The following is a 24320-nucleotide window of genomic DNA, read 5'->3' as shown; positions in this document are numbered from 1 at the left end:
CTAAATTTCGATTACTTTTGAAACTAAGCTATTTTTGAACGACTAGTTGTAAATCTGACTATTTTTGAATTTCTCCCTATAAATGAGTAAAAATAGCACGGTATAGCCAGTTTTCAGACTGGTCATTCAAAAATAGCCAGCGTTTACGAAGTCAATGAAAAATGGTCACTATTTTGCTGCAACAGAGACCGATCCAGCATAATATACTGGAGTTCGGTGCACCTTTGTATGAACTCCAGTATATTATGTTAGACCGACTATACTTTGTTGACTCCAGTATATTATACTGGACAATTATACTTGCTGGAACTCCAGTATATTATGCTGGAGTTCTAGTGTACTTATGCTGAAACTCCAGTAACTCCATCATATTATGGTGGAGTTCCAGCATACTTATCCTGGAACTCCAGTATAATATGTTGGAGTTCAAGCATACTTATGCTGGAACTCCAGTATAATATACTGGCGTATTTTCCGGGTTTTGAATAGTGCTTTCACTCAGATTTATCTTTACATGAAAAGTGACTAACTTTTGAAACTGAGCTATTTTTGAATGACCAGTTATAAATCTAGCTATTTTTGAATTTATCCCTGTAAATGAACATAGTTGGTAGTTTCTCCAAAATATATTGACCCTTATATTGCACGAGGCCGAAGTTCTCCTCATAACAGGACTGTCGAGAAGCCCATAGCTTTCTGCCTAATTAGATTGGAAAAATTATGAAACGAGTCGCTCAGGCTGACCTGAAGATAGCACAAGTCAGAGGTCATCAATTGCAGCATGCCTGCATATCTACTGGAGTTCTAGGGTCTAGGTTATGTTGCGCGAACTTTCAAAAATGCTACCGTCCTCGTGTTGGATCCTCCAAAAATGTATGACTTTTGGAGGATTCGACATTTACCCAGAGATATTTTTGGAAAGTCTGAACAACATAGGTTCTAGGTAAATTTAGTTCATCAAAGAGAACATGCAGGTCGGTTGGCAGAGTTACTTGAGCCTAGAAACCAAACTGCCCCTGACAGCCGGGTTTTTTCCATCAACCATTCAACCATTATCATGATCATAAGGTCAACCAAGAAATGCATTTGGCATTTGACAACTTCTGCTACTTTCTAAACAGTTCTTGAGAGTAATTATCAGTTAATGCAGAAATTCTCTATCTTAAGAATAAAATGCCACTAACCAGCAGTCCAGCACACACAAGAGATCAGAATTACATATATGCAAGGCCAAGTATGACATGCTAATGGCATCAGTGGCGAAGCTAGGAATTTTCTCAAGGGTATTCAAATTTGAAAGAAGTGAAAAAAAAAATTCCCAACAAAAGGTGTTCAATATGTGTTATATACCTCTAAAACGTAATATTTTACCAATATACACAGTGCAATTTTTTGACGAAGCCTTGTGACCATGTGGCTTCGCCACTGAAGAGCATCATCCAAATAACCTCATGAGATGTCCCAAGTTTCAATCTTAAGTCCAGGAAAACAGAACAGGACAAAGGTACAAGCTTAAGCGTTGCGCGCGCCTGCTCCACTAAAGTTCAACTTCACGTTGAGCTCAAAGCTAAGAATATCTTTACCTTGAAGAAATCACTTTAACGATTCCTTATGAAACTACTCATCGACTACTATTCAGTGCCAAGTTTTCCAAGATTTGCAGTTCAACTAGCAAAGACAGTGTCTAAGGGAAAAAAGAGTAAAATTAAGTTAAATGTGTTCCAGTGCTAATGAGTTTGACTTACAGAAGATAAAAGATTAACAGAGCTCATAATTGCAATACATATATAGCACTGGTCCCATCATAAGCTATATAGAAATAGAATTTCACAACTGATGTATACTTAATTTAGCATCGGGACATTCTCAAACAGATAGCTCCATTTTTGAAATCAAAATACCATCAGTATCTGCGTAAAGCCACTCACCATCACAGATTCTAGTCCCGGCGATGATTATAGGAACATGCTTCTCTCCAATACCCTTCTTATTGGCTTTCATTGGATGTGACGCCAGAGCTCTTACTCCGATATCACAACCATTGATTTCGTCCACATCTCTTACACATCCATTTACTATGATTCCAGCCCATCCGTTGTTTTGAGCTTGTACCACAGGGTTGCCGCCCAAAATTGCACATCTCAAACTACCACCACCGTCAACGACAAGAACTCTTCCATTACCTTTCTCCTCGAGAAACTCACGAACCAAAACATTGTCTTCAAATACTTTCAAAGTGACAACAGGTCCAGAGAAGACTTGGCGCCTGCCGTATATTTTGAAGATTGGCTGCAGTGCCCGTAGTTCACCACTCACAATAAGTTGTGGGTTTGCATCACAAACTTCAGCAGTGGTAACCAAGGCCATCCTATGTAAAACACCTGCAGGGAATAAAGGATAGATTTTGTATTACTCGTAAGAAAAGCTACCAGATTTCTTTTGTTCTGCATCACTTATAGGATCATTTTTATTAATATTGAAAACAAGTATGAGCTGAAAAAATGCTAGAGTAAGAGAAAAAATGAAACTTTTATGCATTTTATCTAACGCTTAGATATTGAAGAGTTCACTGCTTAACAGGGGACGCCCAAAATAATTAACTTGACATACGAGAACGTAGCAAAAGAAACCAATATGGATATGCACTGTACAGGGTCCTAAATTTACGAAACATCCAAATTAGCATAGTTGAGAAAGTACCTCACCACGGCCACCATGTTATTGTTATATGTTGGGTTTCCATTTATTTTATGCCACACTAGATGCAGAACGTAAGACGAAACTCGTCAGATTCGGGTTGCTATTTGGAAATGTAGGTTACCTATATCATACTCCTATCCCGGACCTTCATGCAGGATGCTTCGTGCATCGGGCTGCCCCCATTTTTAACTTAAAAAGACGACAGGATTTATTTCTATCATCTTAAGCTACAGATCTCTCGAATCTCCCATATGGGTAATGGGAACGAACTCTTAATTTCCCATGGATTAATTCCAGAAATATTAAGGGATTTATGAATATCGATAATAGCATGTTAGATTGCTGAAACAATAGAAGAACCAACGGGTGTTACAGGGGTAAGTAAAGGGTTCATGATAGAATGTTTCATGCCACACATAACAGTCCCTGAACTTGAGTTCCCCCTTGCAACGATTGCCTTGCGATAACATATTACATAACTCAATTGGTCTTAAAGTGGTCATTGTACAAATACTATTGTGCTTGCAAGCAGCAAAGAGTTTTTAAGAAATAAATGTCGGAATACACAAGATAGCACATCATCAGAAAACAACATGGCTGGAAACTAGTCTTTGTTTGTCACTTAATCACTAGAGAGAAGAAAGCAGTAGCCGCGCTCGAGGCTTTCTATTCTAGGTAACTTTTGAAGGGAGTAGGGTGGGGAAAAGGATTCTGGAAGCTAAAAACAAATGAGAATGACTTTGATCATTAACTAATGGTAGCAGGGTAAAGCTTTATTAACAAGGGTAGAACTAAAATAAAATCACCAAATCAAGCACAACATACTAATTATGGTTATGGTATATACACCCTTGTTGTCAAGTCCTCACCCCAAATTTTGGTTAAATAAAGACTGCTAATTTGGAAGGATTAAAAGCACCGAAGTAATGTCTAAGTCAATGAAGCAACAATCAAGTTGTCTCGTATGACCTATAGGCAGTGGCGGATCCAGTATTTATAGGTCGTGGGTGCTTCACTGATTTTAGTTTAAGTTCTAGATGGCCAAACATGATTATAGTAGATGCTCATGGTCATTTATTGAAATTTTTAGGTATTATTTATGAATATATTACATAATTAGGCCAAAGCCAATGGGTGCTTCAGCACCCATATCTCCAAAGGTGGATCCACTATTGCCTGTAGGTCACAAGTTTGAACCGTGGAATCAGCCACGGGTAGCGTGCCTACATCACACCCCTTGGGGTGCGACCTTTCCCCGGAACCTGCATGAACGCGGGATGCTTTGTGCTTCTAAAGACTGCTAATTTGTTAACCTGTGGGGACAGACAATAATCCAAATAATCTTGGTAGGTGAATTAAATTAAACACATCTAAAAGAAAATCAAACATATTTATGACAGTTCCAAACAACCCAATTCATCAAATCAAGTAAATTCTTGATCAATCTCATAAACAAGCACCATATTCATCATTTTACTCGCAACATCTGAAATTTTCAAGAACCTTAGCACAATCAGCTAAAATGGCAAACATAAATAACAAACTTTAAACAACATATCAAACCTGGGAGATGGGATTTGAAAACGAGGATGTTACCTGGATGTTTGCTGACTTGTTTGAAGCTGAGAGAGAGAGGTTGAGAAGAGATCTGGATCAGTAATAGATCTTTGCAACTGTATTTGTAACTATTTTTTTCCTCTAAATTAATCAGTGCACCCCACGTGCCTTCTTTTTAAGAAATCAGACTTTATGTGCTACAGTATATAATATTGGGAAATATCACTTTTTGGATGTCTGTCTGAGTTTGAGGACAATCTTTTCATTTCTTTTGAATAATTTTATATTAAAGTTAAAAGTAAATGACTTGTCACCTTGAGGTTTTGGTACTATTTTAATCTATATCTATATTTATACTATATTAAAAGTATGAAGGCCCTTACCGATATGTCGTTCGTTTTTTTTACCCTTCCAAAATATATTTATTACTGGATAAAATCGTACTGTAAGTAACTTTCATAAATTTTAGGACTATAAAATCAACTTAAATTTTACTCATTAAATTAAATTGTTGCTTATTTGATCTAGATATGGAGGAGTTTAAATTTAACTTATATAGTTTATTTGAATATCTTGATTTTCACAAATTATAAAAATTATGAAGTGACTTCTGTGAAAGATGAATTCACACTTGCGTGAATTTGAAGCGAGGGAAAAAACCTAATTTGATATGACTAAAACATGTTCAGAGAATTATTCACATAGTGGATACCAAAACTTGAAGAAGAACATGGTTTCATGATAAGATAGACTCTCGGTGCATGAGCAATATATTTAAGGATTGATGATCAAACAAATTTCAAGATACACAACTATAAAATCTCCAAAAATTAAAGACTACTCAGAGTTAATATATACTATAGCATATGATCTAGGTTAAGACAATTAACTGCTCAGAACCACCATGCAAATTAAACTAAGTTAATATGTCCATAGTTTTTCTTTTTTAATAATTAATTTTACAATATAAAAAATTATTTTTGTATCTTATATATTTAGGATTTTTATATATTCATTTATCAGGGTACATGTGCAACGCGCGTAGCCAAAAACTAGTATGATAAAAATAAATATTTGTGGCTTTATTGTTATATCGAAAAAAGTTCAGTAATTATTCATGAAATTAAAAAAGCAAATATCTTATTTTAGATAATTAGCCAAGAGGTTTATGCATGCACTCCACGACTTTCTAATATTATTATGGGTTCTTAAAGATTAAATTTAAGTACTACTAACCTTATAGCATGTTTGGCAAAGCTTTTTTTTTGGCCCAAAAGTGTTTTTGGCCAATAATTAAGATGTTTGACCAAACTTTTAAAAGGAAAAAAGTATTTTTAAGGAGAAACAGAATCGGTTTTTGAGAAGCAGAAAAATATAGCTTCTCCTTAAAAACACTTTTCTGAAAAATATTTTTAAGAAAAATACACTTAGAAGCAGATTTTAAAAGCTTGGCCAAACAGGCTATAAGTCTGCTTGCCAAAACTTTTCTTTCTTTCTCTAATAAAATAATTGATCCAACCTATACCAGAGCGTCAGTTGGTTAACCTTAGATACAAAATGACAGAAACCCGAAAATATGTTTATAAATTTATCAATAATATATACAAAAAAAATTGAGATTAGTTACTAACTTCATCGTTAAATCACTCGTAGCTAATAAATTTTTTTAATAATTTGTTACTATCCATCGCTAAATAGAATTAGCGATAAATTTTTCTGTTTAACTACAAAATTTGTCCGTCCTATTTTTTAGTAGATATTTTCATAACAAGCTTAACCGAACACACAAAATTTTAAAGATATATAAACCGAAATGGATCAGTATCCGAAGGGTAGATATTAATGTTAAGGGTAGACATGGGACTGCGACATTTCCTATCGCACATTTTCTTTTTTAGGTGTAAACCACATCGCCTTTTTTTTTTCCTCCATTCAATACATATTTTGTGGTTAGATTAATTTGAATTTGCGTTGAAAAGTTTCGCGTAAAAATGCTCGAAGTTAAAATTTATTATTAAGGAAAAAAAAATATTTACTACTTCACCAAAAAAGACATCAATCTTTTATTATGGAAGAGAGGCCACAATGCAAAAACATTTGATGAGTGAGCGACCGTCAAAAGCGTCCACTTCTCACACGCATTTGTAGTTGTACCATTCATAATCATGCACAATTAATTCATGCAAAGTTTTCTAACTCTATTCTGAATGATCACTTACGTTACATTGCATGTCTCCAATATTCTACTGATCAATGTTTCTCTCTGTTATACCTTTCTCTCTCTTTTTGATTTACTATCAAAAATATCTAAAAGAAGGGAGAGAAAAAAAGAGAGAGAAACCAAGATTTTAGTAGTAGGCGGCATCGATCTCTTCTTAATTAATTTTGAATAGGCGAAACCATTCTGTATTGGTTTTCTTCACGGGAGATCGGTAGCACAGAATTAACAGATACATATGGCTACATTGATTATACCTCCAGTTTTAACATCGCCTCGTGACGATGCCATGCAACTTTACAAAGCGTTCAAGGGTAATTAATTTATTGATTTTTCACCTTATTATTTTGTGATTAATTAGTTTTGAGTGTTTTGATTGATTAAGTATATGTTTATATTATGCACCACATATCCATAATATTTTAATGCAATTCATAAGCAAAAACACGACACAAAATAATTTGCTGCTTGAATGTATATGAAAATGTTGATCGGGCATGTTTTGTGAAGGAGAGCATAGGGTCAAATACATAAAATGTAAGGGGAACGTATTCAATCAATTTGTTACCTCAAAGAAGCCAAGACTATTATGTTTGGGCACAAAGTTTAAAATCCTTTTGTCAAACTAATTATCAATAATAAAGGAGGTAAATCTTTGCCAAACATATATAATTAATTTCATATCCAAACTTATAAAGCGCGAAATAAAGAAGAGTAAGCATGTATAAGATTTATTAATATGGCAATCGTACATCAAACATGAGAGATGTGCTTACATCCAGAGCAGAGATGCACCATGAACAAGGGAGCAAAGAAGGGGAAGCGAGATAGCTGTCGACAAACAAGGGATTCTTCTTATCTCCTTTTCTATTCTCCCCTCTTTCTAAGGAATTCCCCCCATATATATAGTTCCTTTCCCTTTTATCCAATGGTCTTTGACCAGCATGCTTTCTTACGAATGTATCCTTCATCGTCTACTCGAATCTGGGATGAATGCTTTCTGATGGTTCGACTCCGGCGATGGCCGAAGTGCTTTTTGCTATCTCGCCCCGTGGGCATGATTACGGCCGCGTCGACCCCTTATCATCCCTCTTGAGGATGACCACTTATGGTCAGATTTTGACTCATACAGTTAGTCCCTCCGTCTGTTGGGGTCGCCTCTCGGCGAGTTAAATGGACGGATTTTATCGATTCAAAAGTTAGGAAAAATCTAAACATTACGAGTCGAACGAGGCCCTTAAGGCATGGTGATAACGTGACGCTTCAGTGGCGTCATCGAACCGTTACGTCAGTTCGGAACCGAATCGTTGCATCGATCCGAAACGTCGTGAATTCCCATCGTGCATCATTATGGCACACATTTCCCATGCACCATATCGTTTCCCGTGCCTTTTCAGTTTTTTTTTAATTGGCGGCTCTTGGGTTTCCCGCTCAGAACATTTGTGTCTCTATAAATAGGGGAAGCCACCACTTGATCGTTACACTTTTCAACTCACCTGAGAATTTTGCAAATCTCCATCTTCAATACTTCATACTCTCGGCTTCACATTTCTGCTTCCGTCGGAGTTTCGATGTGAGCATCCTATCTTTTCCATCATCACTCTGGTTTATTCCGATCAAATTTAGGTAAATGGTTGGTTCCTCTTCCAAGAATGACAGGCCCGCCGAAGCTCCGGTGCCGGAAAATGACGTGCCTGTTCTTGAAAAGGGAGCGAAGCCGGCGGTAGATGGGGGAGTTCCAACAACGGCTGAGATACTGCCTCGTCCGGGGAAATTATAGACCGATTTCAACAGCCCTGCCAGAGAAGAACCTGATCCTGCACCCTCTACCATGGATGAAGCGGCGATAGCGGCGCTCAAGGCCAGGTTGGGAATTTCGAACCATATTGAAATGGTGCCGGTGATGGGAAGGGATAATGTTCACTTTTATCGCCCGGGGTATTGCGCATTCTACGCGTACCCCTTTGTTGTCGGGTATACGCTTCCTCTCCTCTCTCTAGTGATAGACTTCTGCCGCTTTTACGAAGTGTGCCCAGCTCAACTTTCGCCCTACGTGTGCAAACTCTTCCTCATGCTGCTCAAGTACGCAGAGCTCGCTGGCCGATAGGTCAATTTGGGGCATATGCTCAATATGTTTGCCCCCCAACTAATTCGAGGCACGATGATCCATATGCGCACCCGAGGGACAAAGAATTTGGTGGTCAAGATGGACGATAAGGCTAATTGCCATTCCTGGGAAAACTACTTTTACGTGCGGACCGAACACCTTGTGGCGGACCCAACAGGGTTCCCCGAGACGTGGAACTTCGCCCGTAAGTTTTCTATTATTTATTTTATCTTCCCTTGAGGTGGTGGTCGATTATTTTATTTTTAGATGGTGATGCTAACATGCTTTTGCTTTCGCAACCGAGAGATTGTCTCCCCCCTAGTCGATGACATCTGTGAGTGGGTGAATGCCATTCTTATCCATATAATGGGGGTTCGTAAATGGGTGGCCCTCTATGAGAGATATGGGCATAAGCCTCTTACTGGTGAGTCGACCCGCTGCAAATGCTATATATTTTCATGCTCTATGGTTTGATCTCGTCGTTGTATGAACGTCTTTCTTTGCTGGCAGGGAGAGTGCGAAGGGCGAGGGCTCTTCCGCTTGCATTTCGTCAACCTGTGCCTCCTGCATGACCCGCTCTGAGGGCCGCTACTCGGCCTGCACCGAGATCTGCTACACAATCTGTTCCTATGGTCGGGGTTATGCGCACGGAGAAAACTCCTCAACCTGAGACTCCGGCTTCTACCATCTGTTCAACGGGTGAATCTTCCCGTGATGACAATGAAAAAGGCCCGTCGAAGAGATGTCGAGTGGAGTTAGAATTGGCTCCTCCAGTTGAGGCATCTTCGGGAGGCGACCCCCCCTCGCCCGCGGCGGTATCTAAAATCGGTGATGGTGCTAACTCGGTTACAAAGGTCAATCCGGTGGCAGAGGTTGTTCCCATTGTAAGTGATCAACATGCTATTGTGGCGGAGAGACGGAGCTCTGAGGCTGTCGTTGTTGTCGTGGGCGGCCCTTCGTCATCCAGGTCAACTCTTGCCACGGCTTCGACCGCGGAGAGGGGAAAAGGCGTTGTGCTTGACGATTACGAGTCTGAATCCGATCTTGATCCTGATGATGTCAGGATGTTCGAAGAGGGCTTTAACCGTACTGTGGTAAGAGTGGGAGCTTCTTCCCGTATACTTGAGATTCCATCGAAGCTCAATCTTTTGTGGGACATGGAGGGTTTGGTGCTGCAATTTGACCTTTAATGCTCCGAGGCTGAGTGTGAGGCTCTTCGGGACATCAGTGACGTCAAATTGATGCATGAAGTGGCCGCTATGGGCCTGAGGGTAAGTTTCTCCTCTTTGTTTCTTTTTCGTGTTCCTTTTGTTTTGGCGGCCTTGGCCTGTATCGACTCTTTTCTCTTCACTTTTTTGGCTTTTCAGTCTTACATGCTGGAGATCGAAAGTGCTACCAGGGCTGAGGGAACTACCGCAACAAGTGCCATGAGATGCATGAGCGGCTCAGGGCAGGCGTCGTTAATCAATCTCTCGGGGAGGAGATGGAGAAAAGGGATCAAGAGCTAATGCAGTCCATTCACAGGAATAGTGAGCTTGAGGCGAATGATGGGGAACTCGAGTTGGGAAAGGGGGTCGCTGTAAAATGTGAGCATCTTCAGGCGAAGGTATTGTCATTGCAGTTTGAACTTGATCAAAATGCCGCCAGAGTGAAGGATTTGGGTGCCGAGTGGATGGGGAAATTGGCCGAGCTGGAGAGGAAAATGTCTGAGTTGGAGAGTGCCGAGAATGCTCGGGCGTCGGCTGTGGCAAGGGCGACGACGTTGGAGGACACTATCCACATCCTCCAGTCCGAACAGGAATCTGAGAGGGCAACGACCACGCTAAGGGAGGCTCGGCTCGAAGAGAGCATTGGCGAAATTGACCGGGAAACTTCGAACTTGGGAGATGGGGTCATTGTTCTCGAGGCTGAAAAGGCGCAATTGTTGGCCCAAGTTGAATCTGCCTCTGCCGATGTTCCTTGCCACTTACATGAGCTTTGGGTTCATGCCAAGGCCCAATGAGACATATACAAGAGTTTGTGGGAGGCGGACAATATTTCTGAATTTGTTTATGAAGGAGCCTGGGCTAAGGCACGAGAGGCCCACGTCAACTGCGGCTACGACCTTGCGATACCAGAGGCTGGCGAAGACGATGCTGAGGGGGAGTTTCGTGGAGAACATGATGGGGAGGATGGAGGCGATGGCACCGAGTGAAAAGTTGTTACCTTAGTCTATGTTTTTTGTTTTGCTTATATATATATATATATATATTTTTTGTTGTTTTTCGTATTGGGCTAGTTTTAGCCATATGTAAGGTGCGGTCGTTATGCCGGTATATAAATAAAAAAGTTGTTTCGTCGTTGTACGTCCTTTGTACTTCTCTCCCTTCCCCTTGCTTTACATTTTTTATTTTAGCTTAGACCTTCGGATTTTTGTATGGAGAATCCCTGATTTCTCGTCTAGGGAATCCGATTTTAATCGAACCGAGTAGGGTCTCGTCGTGTGAGTCCGAATGGAGTTTCTTTGGATTTGCATATTTGGGCGAGATCGACTTTTGATTTGTTGCCTTAGGCGGAACCATCTTTGGTTTAAACGCGACTGAATTCGAATTCGTCATTTTGGACGAAGTCAGTTTCGACTTGAATCATTCGAGGGGAATTGAACTGTTGTTGATTTAGGCGAGTCGACCCTTTCATGTGTATTCGAACGAGGTCGAACTTGGTACTTGGAGCGAAATTGATTTCTGACTCATTCAGACACGTTCGAGAGAAGATAAAAAGTTTTTGCTTGATGACGATCGATTGCCGCAGAGGCGTTATTTTGGGTAAAACCGAAATGCTAATCCGTGTAATTCGATCGAGGTTGAATTTTTTCTTTTGGCGATGGCCCTTGGTCGTATGGGTGTTATTTCGAGCTAAGGTCAAAATGTTAACCTGTTGTGATTCGAGCGAGGTCGAATTATTCTTTTGGCGATGGCCCTTGGCCGCGTGGGTATTATTTCGAGCTAATGTCGAAATGTTAAACTCGTTGTGATTCGAGCGAGGTCAAATTATTCTTTGGCGATGGCGCTTGGTTGTAGGGGTGTTATTTCGAGCTAAGGTCGAAATGTTAACCCATTATGATTCAAGCGAGGTCGAATTATTCTTTTGGTGATGGTCCTTGGCCGTAGGGTTGTTATTTCGAGCTAAGGTCGAAATTTTAAACCCGTTGTGATTCGAGCGAGGTCGAATTATTTTTTTGGCGATGGCCCTTGGCCGTAGGGGTGTTATTTCGAGCTAAGGTCGAAATGTTAACCCATTGTTTCATTGTCAGCATTTGGAGAACCACTTGTCATCATATTATCTATGAATATGTCGGAGTGGATCCTGGCGTTCTCGGTTTTGTTTTTTTTTTTTGGAGAATTTTTGGGCATTCTCCGGGGGAGTCCCAATTTTGCTTAACTTCTGTGTTTCCTGGGTGAGTCCCAGTTTTCTTAGTTTTGCTTGCGTTGGAGAATACGATGCATTTTCTGGGTAAGTCCCAGTTCATTTAATTTTTCTTGCATTGTGGAACCCAATGCCTGGGAGTATAAAATGTCAATGTTTCGCTCACTGGAGAGTGTCGTATATATATATATATATATATATATATATATATATATATATATATATATATATATATATATATATATATATATATAGAGAGAGAGAGAGAGAGAGAGAGAGAGAGAGAGAGAGAGAGAGAGAGAGAGAGAGAGAGAGAGAGAGAGAGAGAGTTTGGCCTGGAGAGGTCATCGGTAGGCGGGGCGATAAATTATACTTTGAACTTCGAGACGTCCCCCTTGTCGCCCCATTAGAAATTTCCCCGATGACCCGATTGGGGCGAAATCCCGGTGAGGGAAAAAGAGTATGACCTGAGGCGTGTCCTCTTTCATGAGTTGAGATATTTGAGGCGGGCGGCATTTCAATTATTTGGTAATAGTTTTCCTTCCATTATTTCTAGTTGGAATGCTCCTTTGCTCGCTTGCTCGTGCGAGCGCTCGTGTTCTTGTTTAAACCAACAACGGAGGGTAAACCAAAATGAAATTTTCCATATCTCGATCCAACGGGTCGGCAAAAGGGGGTGGCGTTGTAGCGTTGTTTGCTCTGCCTGGTGTTTGAATGGCTGATGGAATGTTGGTTTTAGATTTGGCGGCCGTGTTCCGCTCCTTTTTTCTAGCAGCGTCTAAGCTTTGCACGGGTTGGGCCCACCTCACTTGCTGCAGTGTTGAGATCGAGTCCCGGTCCAGTCTTATTCAATTTGCACCTACAACATGAGAGACATGTCATACTTCGTTCAAGGACCATCCGATGTGTGAGGGAATGTGAAAGTAGGGCAGGATGTGCCCATTCTTTCAAAGGACCGCACAACAAGTTGTCGTCCTCTCACAAAGGGTGGGAACACATTGAGAGGAGTGTTAATATACAAGGTGAATGTATCAAGTGGGGATGTTGGTTATAACTTCTATTTTTACGTAGCAGCCTGATCTAGATTAGCATGTGAGGTTTATTTATCACTCTTTCGAGTGGGTGGTTACATTTCGCTGGTTTTAAATCTGAAGGAAACTAAGAAATTTGGTTAAGAAATCCCCACAGACGGCGCCAAATTATTTGGGCAAAAAGTTTAAAATCCTTTTGTCAAACTAATTATCGATAATAAAGGAGGTAAATCTTAGCCAAACATAATTAATTTCAGATCCAAACGTATAAAGTGCGAAATAAAGAAGTAAGCATGTATAAGATTTATTAATGTGACAATCATACATCAAACATGAGAGATGAGCTTACATCCAGAGTAGAGATGCACCATGAACAAGGGAGCAAAGAAGGGGAAGCGAGATAGTTGTCGACAAACAAGGGATTCTTCTTATCTCCTTTTCTGTTCTCCCCCCTTTCTAAGGAATTCCCCTCGTATATATAGTTCCTTTCCCTTTTATCCAATGGTCTTTGACTGGCGTGCTTTCTTACGAATGTACTCTTCGTCATCTACTCGAACACGGTACTTGTTCTGGGATGAATACTTTGTGATGGTTCGACCCTGGCGATGGCCGAGGTGCCTTTTGCTATCTCGCCCCGTGGGCATGATTACGGCCGGGCCGACCCCTTATCATTCCTCTTGAGGACGATCACTTATGGTCAGATTTTGACTCATACATATTACATTGCTAATAAAGGAAACACCAGTTGCTAGTTAAAGAATTACATAGCCAAGCCTATATATATAGTTCTTACGTATTTAATTTATTTCTTGCGTGAATTACTATAGGAATGTTTAGGGGTATAGGGGAGGAGATTAGAGGTAGCTAGAAAATTTAGATATTAACATAATCTCAAGAGTTTTTTGAATTTGGTTGTACTGATATATTATAATGAAAGAGTTTTTATTATTTTGGTTGCCATACCTGTTACGGGGCATTTGTTTTATCCTAAGCAAGAAGTTTAATGGCAAGTTAAGAGTATAATTTACGGATTCAGATGAACTAGTTGCTTTTGCTTAGATTTAAAATTTTAATTTATGAGTTTTGGATGAGAAACGGAGCTAGAGTATAATTTACGGGTTTGGATGAACCCAGTAACTTTTGCTTAGACATAGTATTTGAATTAAAAATTTTATTAAATATATATAAATATTTAATTATAAATCTAGTAACTAAAACTAATTATGAATTCAGTGAACATTCCGACCATAAATTTTAAATCATAGTTCTGTCTCAGTTCTAGCTAGACTATAATCCATTTTGCTTATTATGTTTTGAATAGATTATCTATACATATTAAATAAATTTACTAACATAAATACAATTATCAAAGCTATTGGATTATGTCAATTGCCAAACGCATAACTATAACAGTGCCTCCGCCCCTATTTAATGGTACATTTCAAAGAAATTTATGTTTTGTTTACTGACAGTATAAAAAGTATTTATACAATCAGACTTAAAAGGTCATTTAATTATATTAATTAGTAGCCTAAAATAAATACTAGTAAATAACATGATATAAAAAATTAAATTACACTGATGAGCTAAAACAAATTACTTATTAATATATTGCTTAAATCCCACTTGTTTTTTTTTAAAAAAAGAAATCCCACTTCAAAACGGGCTAAGAGCAATAACTTGACACTACATCAGATGTCTCGGGGTGAAATTCAAAAATAGCCAAATTTACAACTGGTCGTTCAAAAATAGCACAGTTTCAAAAGTAATCAAAATTTAATCACTTTTCATGTAAAGATAAATCTGAGCAAAAACACTGTTCAAAACCCGAAAAATACGTCAGTATATTATACTGGAGTTCCAGCAAAAGTATGCTTGAACTCCAGCATATTATGCTGGAACTCCAGCATAATATGATGGAGTTCCAGCATAAGTACACTAGAACTCCAGCATAATATACTGGAGTTCCAGCAAGTATAATTGTCCAGTATAATATACTGGAGTTTGGAGCACCGGTGCTCCAGTCTCCAGTATATTATACTGGAGTCAGCAAAGTATACCGGTCCAGCATAATATGTTGGAGTTCATACACAGGTGCACCGAACTCCAGTATATTATGCTGGACCGGGTCTCTGTTGCAGCAAAATAGTGGCTATTTTTCATTGACTTCGTAAACGCTGGCTCGACCCCAAACCATGGTGCATGCTATTTGCTGATGATATAGTCCTAATTGACGAGACACGACGCGACGTCAACGAAAGGCTAGAGGGTTGGAGACATGCCCTTGAGTCTAAAGGTTTCAAGTTGAGCAGGACGAAGACGGAATACCTCGAGTGCAAATTTGGGGCCGAGCCGACGGAAGCAGGAATGGAAGTGAGGCTTGACTCTCAAGTCATCCCTAAGAGGGGTAGTTTCAAGTACCTTGGGTCAGTTATTCAGGGGATCGGGGAGATCGACGAGGATGTCACACACCGTATAAGGGTGGGGTGGATGAAGTGGAGGTTAGCGTCGGGAGTCTTGTGTGACAAGAAAGTGCCACCGTTACTAAAAGATAAGTTTTATAGAGCAGTGGTTAGGCCTGCTATGTTGTATGGGACCGAGTGTTGGCCGGTTAAGAACTCACACATCCAGAAGATGAAAGTAGCAGAAATCAGGATGCTGAGATGGATGTGCGGGCATACAAGGATGGATAGGATTATGAATGAAGATATTCGAGATAAGGTGGGCGTGGCCCCCATAGAGGACAAGATGCGGGAAGCAAGACTCAGACGGTTCGGGCACATTCAGAGGAGGAGCACTGATGCACCAGTGAGGAGGTGTGAGCGACTGACTGTGGTGGGCACGAGGAGAGGTAGAGGGAGACTTAAGAAGTATTGAGGAGAGGTGATCAGGCAGGACATGACACGACTTAGGATTACTGAGGACATGACCCTTGACAGGGAATTATGGAGGTCGAGCATTAAGGTTGTAGGTTAGGGGGAAGTTGTGAATATTTCTACAACGCACTAGAGTGAGACTAGCCAGTTAGGAGTTAGTCTTAGGATGCTACTGATCAGCTACTGATGCAGGGTTTTATCTGTTGGATATTAGTATACTTTCCATCCTTTTCGTATTTCCTATATTTCTTATATTGCTGTTATTTTATGTTATGTATTTTATGTTATTTTATTATGAGTGTATTGATAGTACTAATATATCGTCTCTTGTTGCTCTCTTGAGCCGAGGGTCTCCTGGAAACAGCCTCTCTGCCCCTCGGGGTAGGGGTAAGGTCTGTGTACATATTAGCCTCCCCAGACCCCACTTGTGAGATTATACTGAGATGTTGTTGTTATTGTTCGTAAACGCCGGTTATTTTTGAATGACCAGTCTGAAAACTGGCTATACCGTGCTATTTTTACGATGTCTCGTAATGTTGGGCTTTTCCTCAAGCATCCGCGCTCGTATTGCAATACGAGCTCAAAATCTATGAGATCAATGTCCATACTCCATAGTAATAGAATAGAATAGAATAGAATAGGAGTCTGAAACATGACCCAACTCATTACTGTATCAATATAGTAGCCTGCTAAATGTATATACTCCAACAACAGTCAAAAGGTCACAATGAAATCACTCCTCGACTGCGCCAAGTTTCAAACCCTTATCATTAAATCCGGTCTAACCCCAAGAATCATTGACGCAAACTACCTTATTCACATGTACTCAAAGCATTCTCTTATTCAAGAAGTCCAAAAGGTGTTTGATGATATGCCTGAAAGAAACGTTTTCACCTGGAATGCTATTATAAATGCTTTTGTTAAAGATCAAAACTTTACTCAAGCGAGAACACTTTTTAGAGCTGCTCCCTTTAAGGATTGTGTCACGTACAATACAATGCTGTCTTGTTATGTGAATTGTGAAGGATTTCAGGATCAAGCAGTTCGATTATTTGTCGAAATGCAATATGAGGACAAATTATCTGAATATGCCTTGACTACCATGCTTGGTTTGGTAACAAAGTTGAATCTTTTGTCATATGGTAGGCTATTGCATTCGTATATGTTGAAGAGTGGGAATAGTTTAAGTAGGTATGCACTGAGTTCTTTGATTGTTATGTATTCAAAATGTGGGTGTTTCAGAGATGCTTGGAGGATCTTTGATGGATCTGACGTTGGGGCCGTTGACACGGTTTCCAAGAATGCAATGGTGGCAGCTTGCTTTAGAGAAGGTGAGTTGGAAATGGCCCGGGAAGTGTTTTCGTGTAGGCTGGAATTGAATGATGAAGTTTCTTGGAACACAATGATTTCGGGTTTTGCACAAAATGGGTATGAAGAGGAAGCCATCAAGTTGTTCAGGAGCATGATGGAGGAGGGGTTTGTATGGAATGAACACAGTTTTTCAAGTGTTATAAGTGCTTGTTCTGGCGTGAAGAATTTGAAACTTGGGAAGGAGATTCATGCTTGGATTTTGAAGGAAGGAATGAGTTTGCATCCATTTATTAGCAGTAGTATTATTAATCTTTATTGTAAGTGTGGTCTCTTGAATTATGCATATTCTGTTTGTACAACTACTCAGAAAGAGAACCCTTTCGCCGTCACACCATTGATTTTAGGATATTCAGGAATCGGTAAAATTATAGAAGCAAGAAGGCTTTTTGACTCATTGCCTGAGAAGAATCATGTTGTATGGACTGCTATAATATCTGGATACGTGAAAGCTCATCAATGTGAAGATGCTTTTCAGCTTTTCAGAGAGTTAATGACAGAGGGGGAAACTGTTCCTGATGAACTGATTTTTATAAACCTGCTTGGTGCATGCACCGTACATGCGACCTTTAATTATGGGAAGCAAATACATGCCTGTATACTGAGAACTGGGACTGAAATGGATGCTAAGTTGGCAAATTCTTTGGTTGATATGTACTCAAAATGTGGTAATGCAACATATGCACAGAGGGTTTTTCAATTGGCTGTTGATAGAGATTCTATGCTTTACAATAGCATGATAGCTGGTTATGCTCTCCATGGGTATGAAAATGAAGCTATTCAGCTTTTTAGTCAGATGACAGAGCGAGGTTTCCAACCTGATGCAGTCACTTTCCTTGCCCTTCTATCAGTTTGCCGGCACCGTGGATTAGTAAAAATGGGAGAAAATTATTTCTTTTCCATGACCAGAGATTACAAAATATCACCTGAAACTGACCACTATGCGAGTATGATCGACTTGTATGGAAGGGCAAATCAACTTGAGAAGGCTGTAAGATTAATGGAAAAGTTGCCTGTAGAACCAGATGTTGTAATTCTGGGTGCATTTCTAAATGCTTGCAAAATGAACAGAAGTGCTGAACTTGCAAAAGCTGCAGAGGATAAGCTATTGCAAATTGAAGGAGAGAATGGGTCTAGATATGCGCAGTTGGCTGGTATCTATGCCTCGGAGGGGAAATGGAATGAGATGGGAAGGGTAATGAAAATGATGAGAGGAAAAGAGGTCAAGAAAACTGCTGGTTGCAGTTGGTTATATGTAGGAGACACTGTCCATACCTTTATCTCTGGTGACAGATCTCACTCGGACAATGAGGCCATCTATATTATTTTAGGATGTTTGATCAAAGAATTAACTAAACTATCAGCTACTATATTCTTAGAAGAAGAGCTGAGCACATTGTGTTGATCAATGTGGACTTGCAATTGCTGTTCGTTAAATTTCAAGATGCTTCATAATGACATTTTGAGGTAGACATGATTTCAGCAGTCAGAATGGATCGCTTGTACTCCATCTGTGTACAGCTCAAGTTATGTCCTATTCCTGTTACAATCTGAATGTGAGAGACTTCTCATTCATTACTGTGCTTGTCCTGCTTAGAGTTGTAGGCATTAGTCAGACAGAGCATCATGAATGTCAGCAATGGCTGTCAAAGAGTCCAAACAGACAAGCATTAGCATGAAGTAGGCCTTCTGAATCCAGGTATCTCTGAATTCCGATGCAGGCGTATGGTAGCTAATGTATTTTGCCTTCTCCACAAAGGGTCGCACGGTTCGGGGAGGCACTTGAATCAGCTGCCGGTAGCCAACAATGTCTTGAGCTGCATCCAATTTTTGGGCAAATTCCCCCTTCTAAGGCTACAACACAACAACTATGCCTTAGTCCTAAACAAGTTGGGGTGCGCGGTAAAATGATCATTTTTTTCTTTAAGCTCAACTCATATAGCTAAATAGCTAAATATCCCCGCTCACATTTCTGTCTTGAACCACCAAAAGGGACCTCTTCTTTTCATTATTATTTGCAAGAATAAAGAGTGAAGTGATTCTGGGCTGGAATCACGATTGGAGTTCAGGCACATTCCACCCCCAACTAGAAAGAGTACACTTTACGCCATGCTATCTAGCCGAGTTCCAACGAAAGAGTTGTCTTTCAAAGCTAGGTTCGATCCACCCCCTCTGTGGAAAACCATAATACGCCCAAGGAAGTCCTACTGTTTTTCAAGAAGGAATTTCCATCACCAGTGGAAGTTGAGCTAGTATGATTCTTGGCTTCATCAAGCTCTTGATGCCATTTTAATTATCATTCTTGTCTTGGTGGGAACTACTTATTTTTCAATTTAAACACCCAAAAAAGTTTACTGATTTCATGGTAAAAAAAAGAACCTTCTATTGGGTGTTGTGAGAAACTTTGTGTCGATGGAACCATTGGTCTTCCATTGCATTGAGCCTTGAGGTTAAACTATATATTGGCAAGTGAATCTTGACACTGTGACACAATTAAACCACTCACCTTTCTGTAGAGCTTCATTTCTTTGTTAATTTTTCTACTACCCTCAACTTCACTGCTCTATACAATTTTCTTTTTGAGTGTCTATTTCATGCTGGAGACCTGGTCACGTAGTGATAAGAATTTCATCTGTGGCTTCAGACTAGTCCTATGAGTTCATGAGAGGAAATCATACTGAGGTTCTGGTATCACATGGATGGACTTCGAATGAACTTATCTATATCGGCTCAGACAAATATATTATACAGCATATTGCTTATTAGACTTTGATGAATCCCAATATAGTATTTGCTTATACGACGTTGTACTGCTTTAACAAACTAACCATGATAATAGATAAAAATTATTCACCTGCCGAGTTTTAGTTGATTAGAATATATGTGGATTAGTAGTAGTACTCATTAACTGATCTGTACTGCTAATTCATTTGTACCTCAAGGAACTATTTCTTTTTTTTTTTAATACCAGGATTTGGGTGTGATACTGGATCAGTCATTAACATCCTTGCTCATCGTGATGCAACTCAACGTGCTCTCATTCAACAGGAATACAGAGTTATTTATTCCGAAGAGCTTAATAATCGCTTATCCAAAGAGCTTAGTGGTGACACCAAGGTATTGACATCAAGTTTAACTTCTATACACTGATAGTGTAAAAGAAATTTTACAGGTCACTTACAAGATAACTACATGTAATCGTCCATAATAGTGGGCCTGAAAAATATGGTGAATACCTGCTACATGTTAAATACAGTAATACACTGATAGTGTGAAAATTTTTTACACTAAATTTCTCTGTCAAGTTGTCTTGTATTTTGATTTACTGTATCATTTGGATTAATGATTTCAGAGAGCATTCTTGCTATGGATGCATGATCCAGCAGGAAGGGATGCCACTATTGTCAGGAAGGCTTTGAGTGGTGATCTCAGAGCTGCTACCGAAGTAATATGCTCCCGGACTCCTTCCCAGATACAATATTTCAAACAAATCTATTATACCATGTACGGTGTCTACCTTGAGAAAGATATCGAGTCATGGGCATCTGATGATCACAAAAAGGTATACTGATTTTCCTTTGCATTTGAAGATGCACAAGATAATTCTCGCTCTAAGTTCTTCTTTGTTCCTTGTTAAACAATGACGAATACATGAAAGAGAAAGATTTTGGGTCATCTAAAAGTAGACAACTTTGTCTGGTAACAACTTTGGAGTTGATGAATAAAAGAGAAAATTAATGCGGAAGCGTAAATTTGCTATTCTACAATTACAAGCTTCTGAAGTCCAAAACATGCATATGATTCTGTATGGGCAATAAAAGTTTTCGAGAGGGCATTATCCTAGAGATCAGGGGATTCTTAACTGACTCATATAATTATATCCTACACCTTTCAGTAATAGTGAATCCCTATGTTGCGTGGACTCTCCAAAATGTTGCCGCACCCATGTCCAATCCTTCAAAAATGCACTACTTTTGGAGGATCCGACACGCACCCAGCCACATTTTCGGAGATTCCGAGCAACATAGGTGAATCCAAGATTTTTAATAAGGGGGTATAAAAATGCGACAATGGCACCCCTGAGTTTCAAACCTGCAACCTAAAGCATATTTGAGCCACCTTTCTCACAGCACTAGAAGCTTTACTTATGTAAATCGGATCTAACAATTTATACACGTAGAGAAAAATTTCTTTTTACCCTATTTGTGCAGTATAATTTTCGGAGAAAGGTATTCAATTGAAGCCTTTCGGACCATGTAGCTCCACCCCTGCGGCCTTTTGTTTTAGGGCACCTGTAGTCACCGGTGCTGTCACTTGGGAATTGAGGTCAATGTGTGGGCTGCAGAACATCCTTTCTTGTCGTATCCGTTTTGGATATTTCAGTTGTTCCTGTGTGTATTTTCCTTTATCTTGTATTTTCTTAGTGGTGTACACCATCCATTATGCATTAGAGAAGAATATAGAAAGAGTCAGTTTCTCCAGTTATGTTCTTTCCTTCACCTCTTATTGCTCTGACATATTCAAGATGCCTGTGTGATCTTTTCTTTGATGAAGTAATTGTTATATTAATAACAAAAGTATCCAGCGGATGCAGAATTACAAAATAGGAAAAGTATCAGCTCATAATGTAGACAAAAACAATCAGAGGATTATTCAACAACAACAACAACCCAGTATAATCCCACTTAGTGGGGTCTGGAGAGGGTAGTGTGTACACAGACCTTACCCCTACCCTGGGGTAGAGAGGCTATTTCCAAATAGACCCCCGGCATTCTTCCCTCCAAGAACTTCTCACCTTTCTCTTGGGGAAACTCGAACTCACAACCTCTTGGTTGGGAGCTCAGAGGATTATGGAGCTGATAAATTCCAAAAAGAGGTCAGGATTATAGACAGGGGTATGGTTAACCCAACTAAAAATGAAAACTAAACATCCAGCCTTAAGTTGACATCTGGCAGTTGAAATACCATCAAAGCATCTTTGATTCCTTTCTGTCCATAAACATCTAGCCTTAAGTTGAAATGCCTGTGTGATCTTATTAGCTAATATTAAGGCTGGGAATTCCTACTCTGATATCTTTTGAAGATGTGAATGTTTGCTTAACACTGGAGATTGCCCTGATAAATTTTCCTTGTGCCTTTGACGCTATGATGGAAGTAATTGTTGGTACACTTGCATTAGATTAGGTGTTGCCAGGAGCCTTTTTTAGGCTGGTTACAGATTTATATGTCGGTGCAGGTATATAATTTAGCGAATCTCCCACTTTAGGAAATGCTAATTTGTATTGTGAGACGGATTATTGAATATTGGTCCAGTGGGCTTAAAATCTAAGTAGAGTGCAACAGTTAATTTGGGAATGAGACGTAGTAGTTGTGGATCTACCTCCTTTTGTTGTCTACAATTTAAACTAAGTCATCAATCCATAATGCTGGGATTTCTCAAAAGAAGAAATTGATATATTGGTATCTTTTCTTTATATTTATAGTTGCTTCTATCATATGTACGTACAATACGCTACGGAGGACCAGAAGTTGACAGTGTTTTGGCAGAACGTGATGCTAAAGCTCTTTATAAAGCTGGGGAGAAGAGATGGGGAACTGATGAGAAGACTTTTATACGCATCTTTTGTGAAAGCAGCAGTGCACATTTGGCTGCTGTTAGTTATGCTTATCAAAGCAAGTATAAGAACAAATTGAAAAAGGTAAATCTCTTATCGACTTAATTAACCTTTATGATAGTTAGTTAACTATTGGATATATACCTGATATTGCAGGCTGTAAAAAGTGAAACCTCAGGGCTCTTTAGATTTGCACTCTTGACTATCTTGCGATGTGCTAAGAATCCAGCAAGATACTTTGCAAAGGTATTGTCTAATTCTCTAATGTCCTCACGAAATTCACAAAAGCAAAGGTAGTAGTGCCTATCATGATATTGATTTTTGTGAACTCAGTTTTTGGATTAGTAGTTCTATATTGTGTTTAACGTAGTAAAACCAGTATTGACTTGATCTTATACATGTTCAATTGGAGAATATATGCTCAAAGCACTACTTTATATAACATAAACTATGTTTACTGCATTCAGCAATTGCACAAGGCTATGAAGGGCTTGGGAACAAATGATGCAACGCTTATTAGAATAATAATAACACGAGCTGAGATTGATATGCAGTATATAAAAGCAGAGTACCGAAAGAAATACAAGAAATGTCTGAATGATGCTGTTTATTCGGAGACTTCTGGCGATTATCGGACCTTCCTACTGGATCTTTTGGGGCCAAATTACTAGCGGATATGTCACCGTGAAAATGAGTGTATCATACAGTTTGAGTGAGGCCTTAGCTCTGTGGAGTTCAGTTTTGTTACAAATCCATGTCCTAAGCAAGAAGTGTTGTTTGCAATTTTGGCGAGCCATAGGTCTAGAAGCATTTTCATAACATTGGACTGGGATGGGGTTAATAAAATGGAGCGACCTGTACAATGAGAATTCATATAGCTGATTCCAACTTGTTTGTGATTGACGTGGTTGTTCTTATAGGCTTATAAGCAGCTACGCGTTTTCCCTTTGTGTTTAATTGTTGATTTTGCTGGCTCTTGATCTTGAACTTCATTCAGAACACATCTGTATATGTTTTCTTTATTGTAATTTATTTATAAGTTTCCTGGTTTTTGGCTAATGCAACTGTTTCCAAAAGGTGCTTTCTTAAGATGCTATTTGTAAAGGTGCTTTAATATGATGGTGTAAATTTTGTTCCTTTATATTAAATGTATCCTTCTGAAGATAAAACAGAGAAAGGTAGTAACTCTTATGCTCATCTGTATAAACAGGGATTTCTTCAATGTTCTTTATTAAGATATTTCTAACATGGTTTTATTTCTAACATGATTCACAGTTCGTTAGCCAAGTTGGAGTTTACCTGAATATTGACTTGTTTACATAAAACTTATGGAGAATGAGATATATTTATAAACTGAGTAACAAATTAATATAGATCACATATTATATAGTTCATTGAGTTTAGACATCTAATTTTTGACCCGTCGATTGTTCAAGCTATTCC

General features: G+C 39.2%; 2 protein-coding genes across 6 annotated transcripts; one reads left to right on the top strand and one right to left on the bottom strand.

The window, feature by feature from the left end:
• Positions 1-1685: 1685 nt before the first annotated feature.
• On the bottom strand, positions 1686-4431 carry LOC107818859 (putative 4-hydroxy-4-methyl-2-oxoglutarate aldolase 2). The gene is made up of 2 exons (XM_016644910.2): positions 4297-4431; positions 1686-2381 (listed from the first exon to the last, which is right to left on the bottom strand). Exon 2 carries the CDS (start codon positions 2365-2367, stop codon positions 1867-1869), a length of 501 nt encoding a protein of 166 aa, XP_016500396.1. The 5' UTR covers positions 2368-2381; positions 4297-4431; the 3' UTR covers positions 1686-1866.
• Positions 4432-6480: 2049 nt separating this feature from the next.
• Positions 6481-24018, top strand: LOC107818860 (annexin D5-like). 5 transcript variants are annotated; one of them, XM_016644911.2, is made up of 7 exons: positions 18664-18942; positions 19022-19164; positions 20234-20379; positions 20615-20824; positions 22746-22961; positions 23034-23123; positions 23345-24018. In XM_016644911.2, exons 1-7 carry the CDS (start codon positions 18893-18895, stop codon positions 23546-23548), a joined length of 1059 nt encoding a protein of 352 aa, XP_016500397.1. In that variant the 5' UTR covers positions 18664-18892; the 3' UTR covers positions 23549-24018. The 5 variants fall into 5 exon arrangements, 2 of the variants coding, with proteins under 2 accessions (XP_016500398.1, XP_016500397.1); XM_016644912.2 differs by lacking the exons at positions 18664-18942; positions 19022-19164 and adding an exon at positions 6481-6789; XR_001655526.2 differs by lacking the exons at positions 20615-20824; positions 22746-22961; positions 23034-23123; positions 23345-24018 and having other exon boundaries at positions 16448-18942; positions 19022-19514; positions 20234-20373.
• The last annotated feature ends 302 nt before the right edge of the window (positions 24019-24320 follow it).

This window comes from Nicotiana tabacum, chromosome 16 (assembly GCF_000715075.1).
Source record: "Nicotiana tabacum cultivar K326 chromosome 16, ASM71507v2, whole genome shotgun sequence".
NCBI lineage: Eukaryota > Viridiplantae > Streptophyta > Magnoliopsida > Solanales > Solanaceae > Nicotiana > Nicotiana tabacum.
Note: the sequence above shows the minus strand (reverse complement) of the source record. Positions and strands in the feature narration are given on the sequence as shown.

Bases quoted from the DNA above. Each gene is read 5' to 3' on its own strand.
- LOC107818860 (XM_016644911.2), top strand. From the start codon at position 18,893: ATGTCAGCAATGGCTGTCAAAGAGTCCAAACAGACAAGCATTAGCATG. The intron at 18,943-19,021 runs GTAGGCCTTCTG...TTCTCCACAAAG, and splicing joins CAGACAAGCATTAGCATGAA to GGTCGCACGGTTCGGGGAGG. The intron at 22,962-23,033 runs GTAAATCTCTTA...CTGATATTGCAG, and splicing joins ATAAGAACAAATTGAAAAAG to GCTGTAAAAAGTGAAACCTC.
- LOC107818859 (XM_016644910.2), bottom strand. From the start codon at position 2,367: ATGGCCTTGGTTACCACTGCTGAAGTTTGTGATGCAAACCCACAACTT.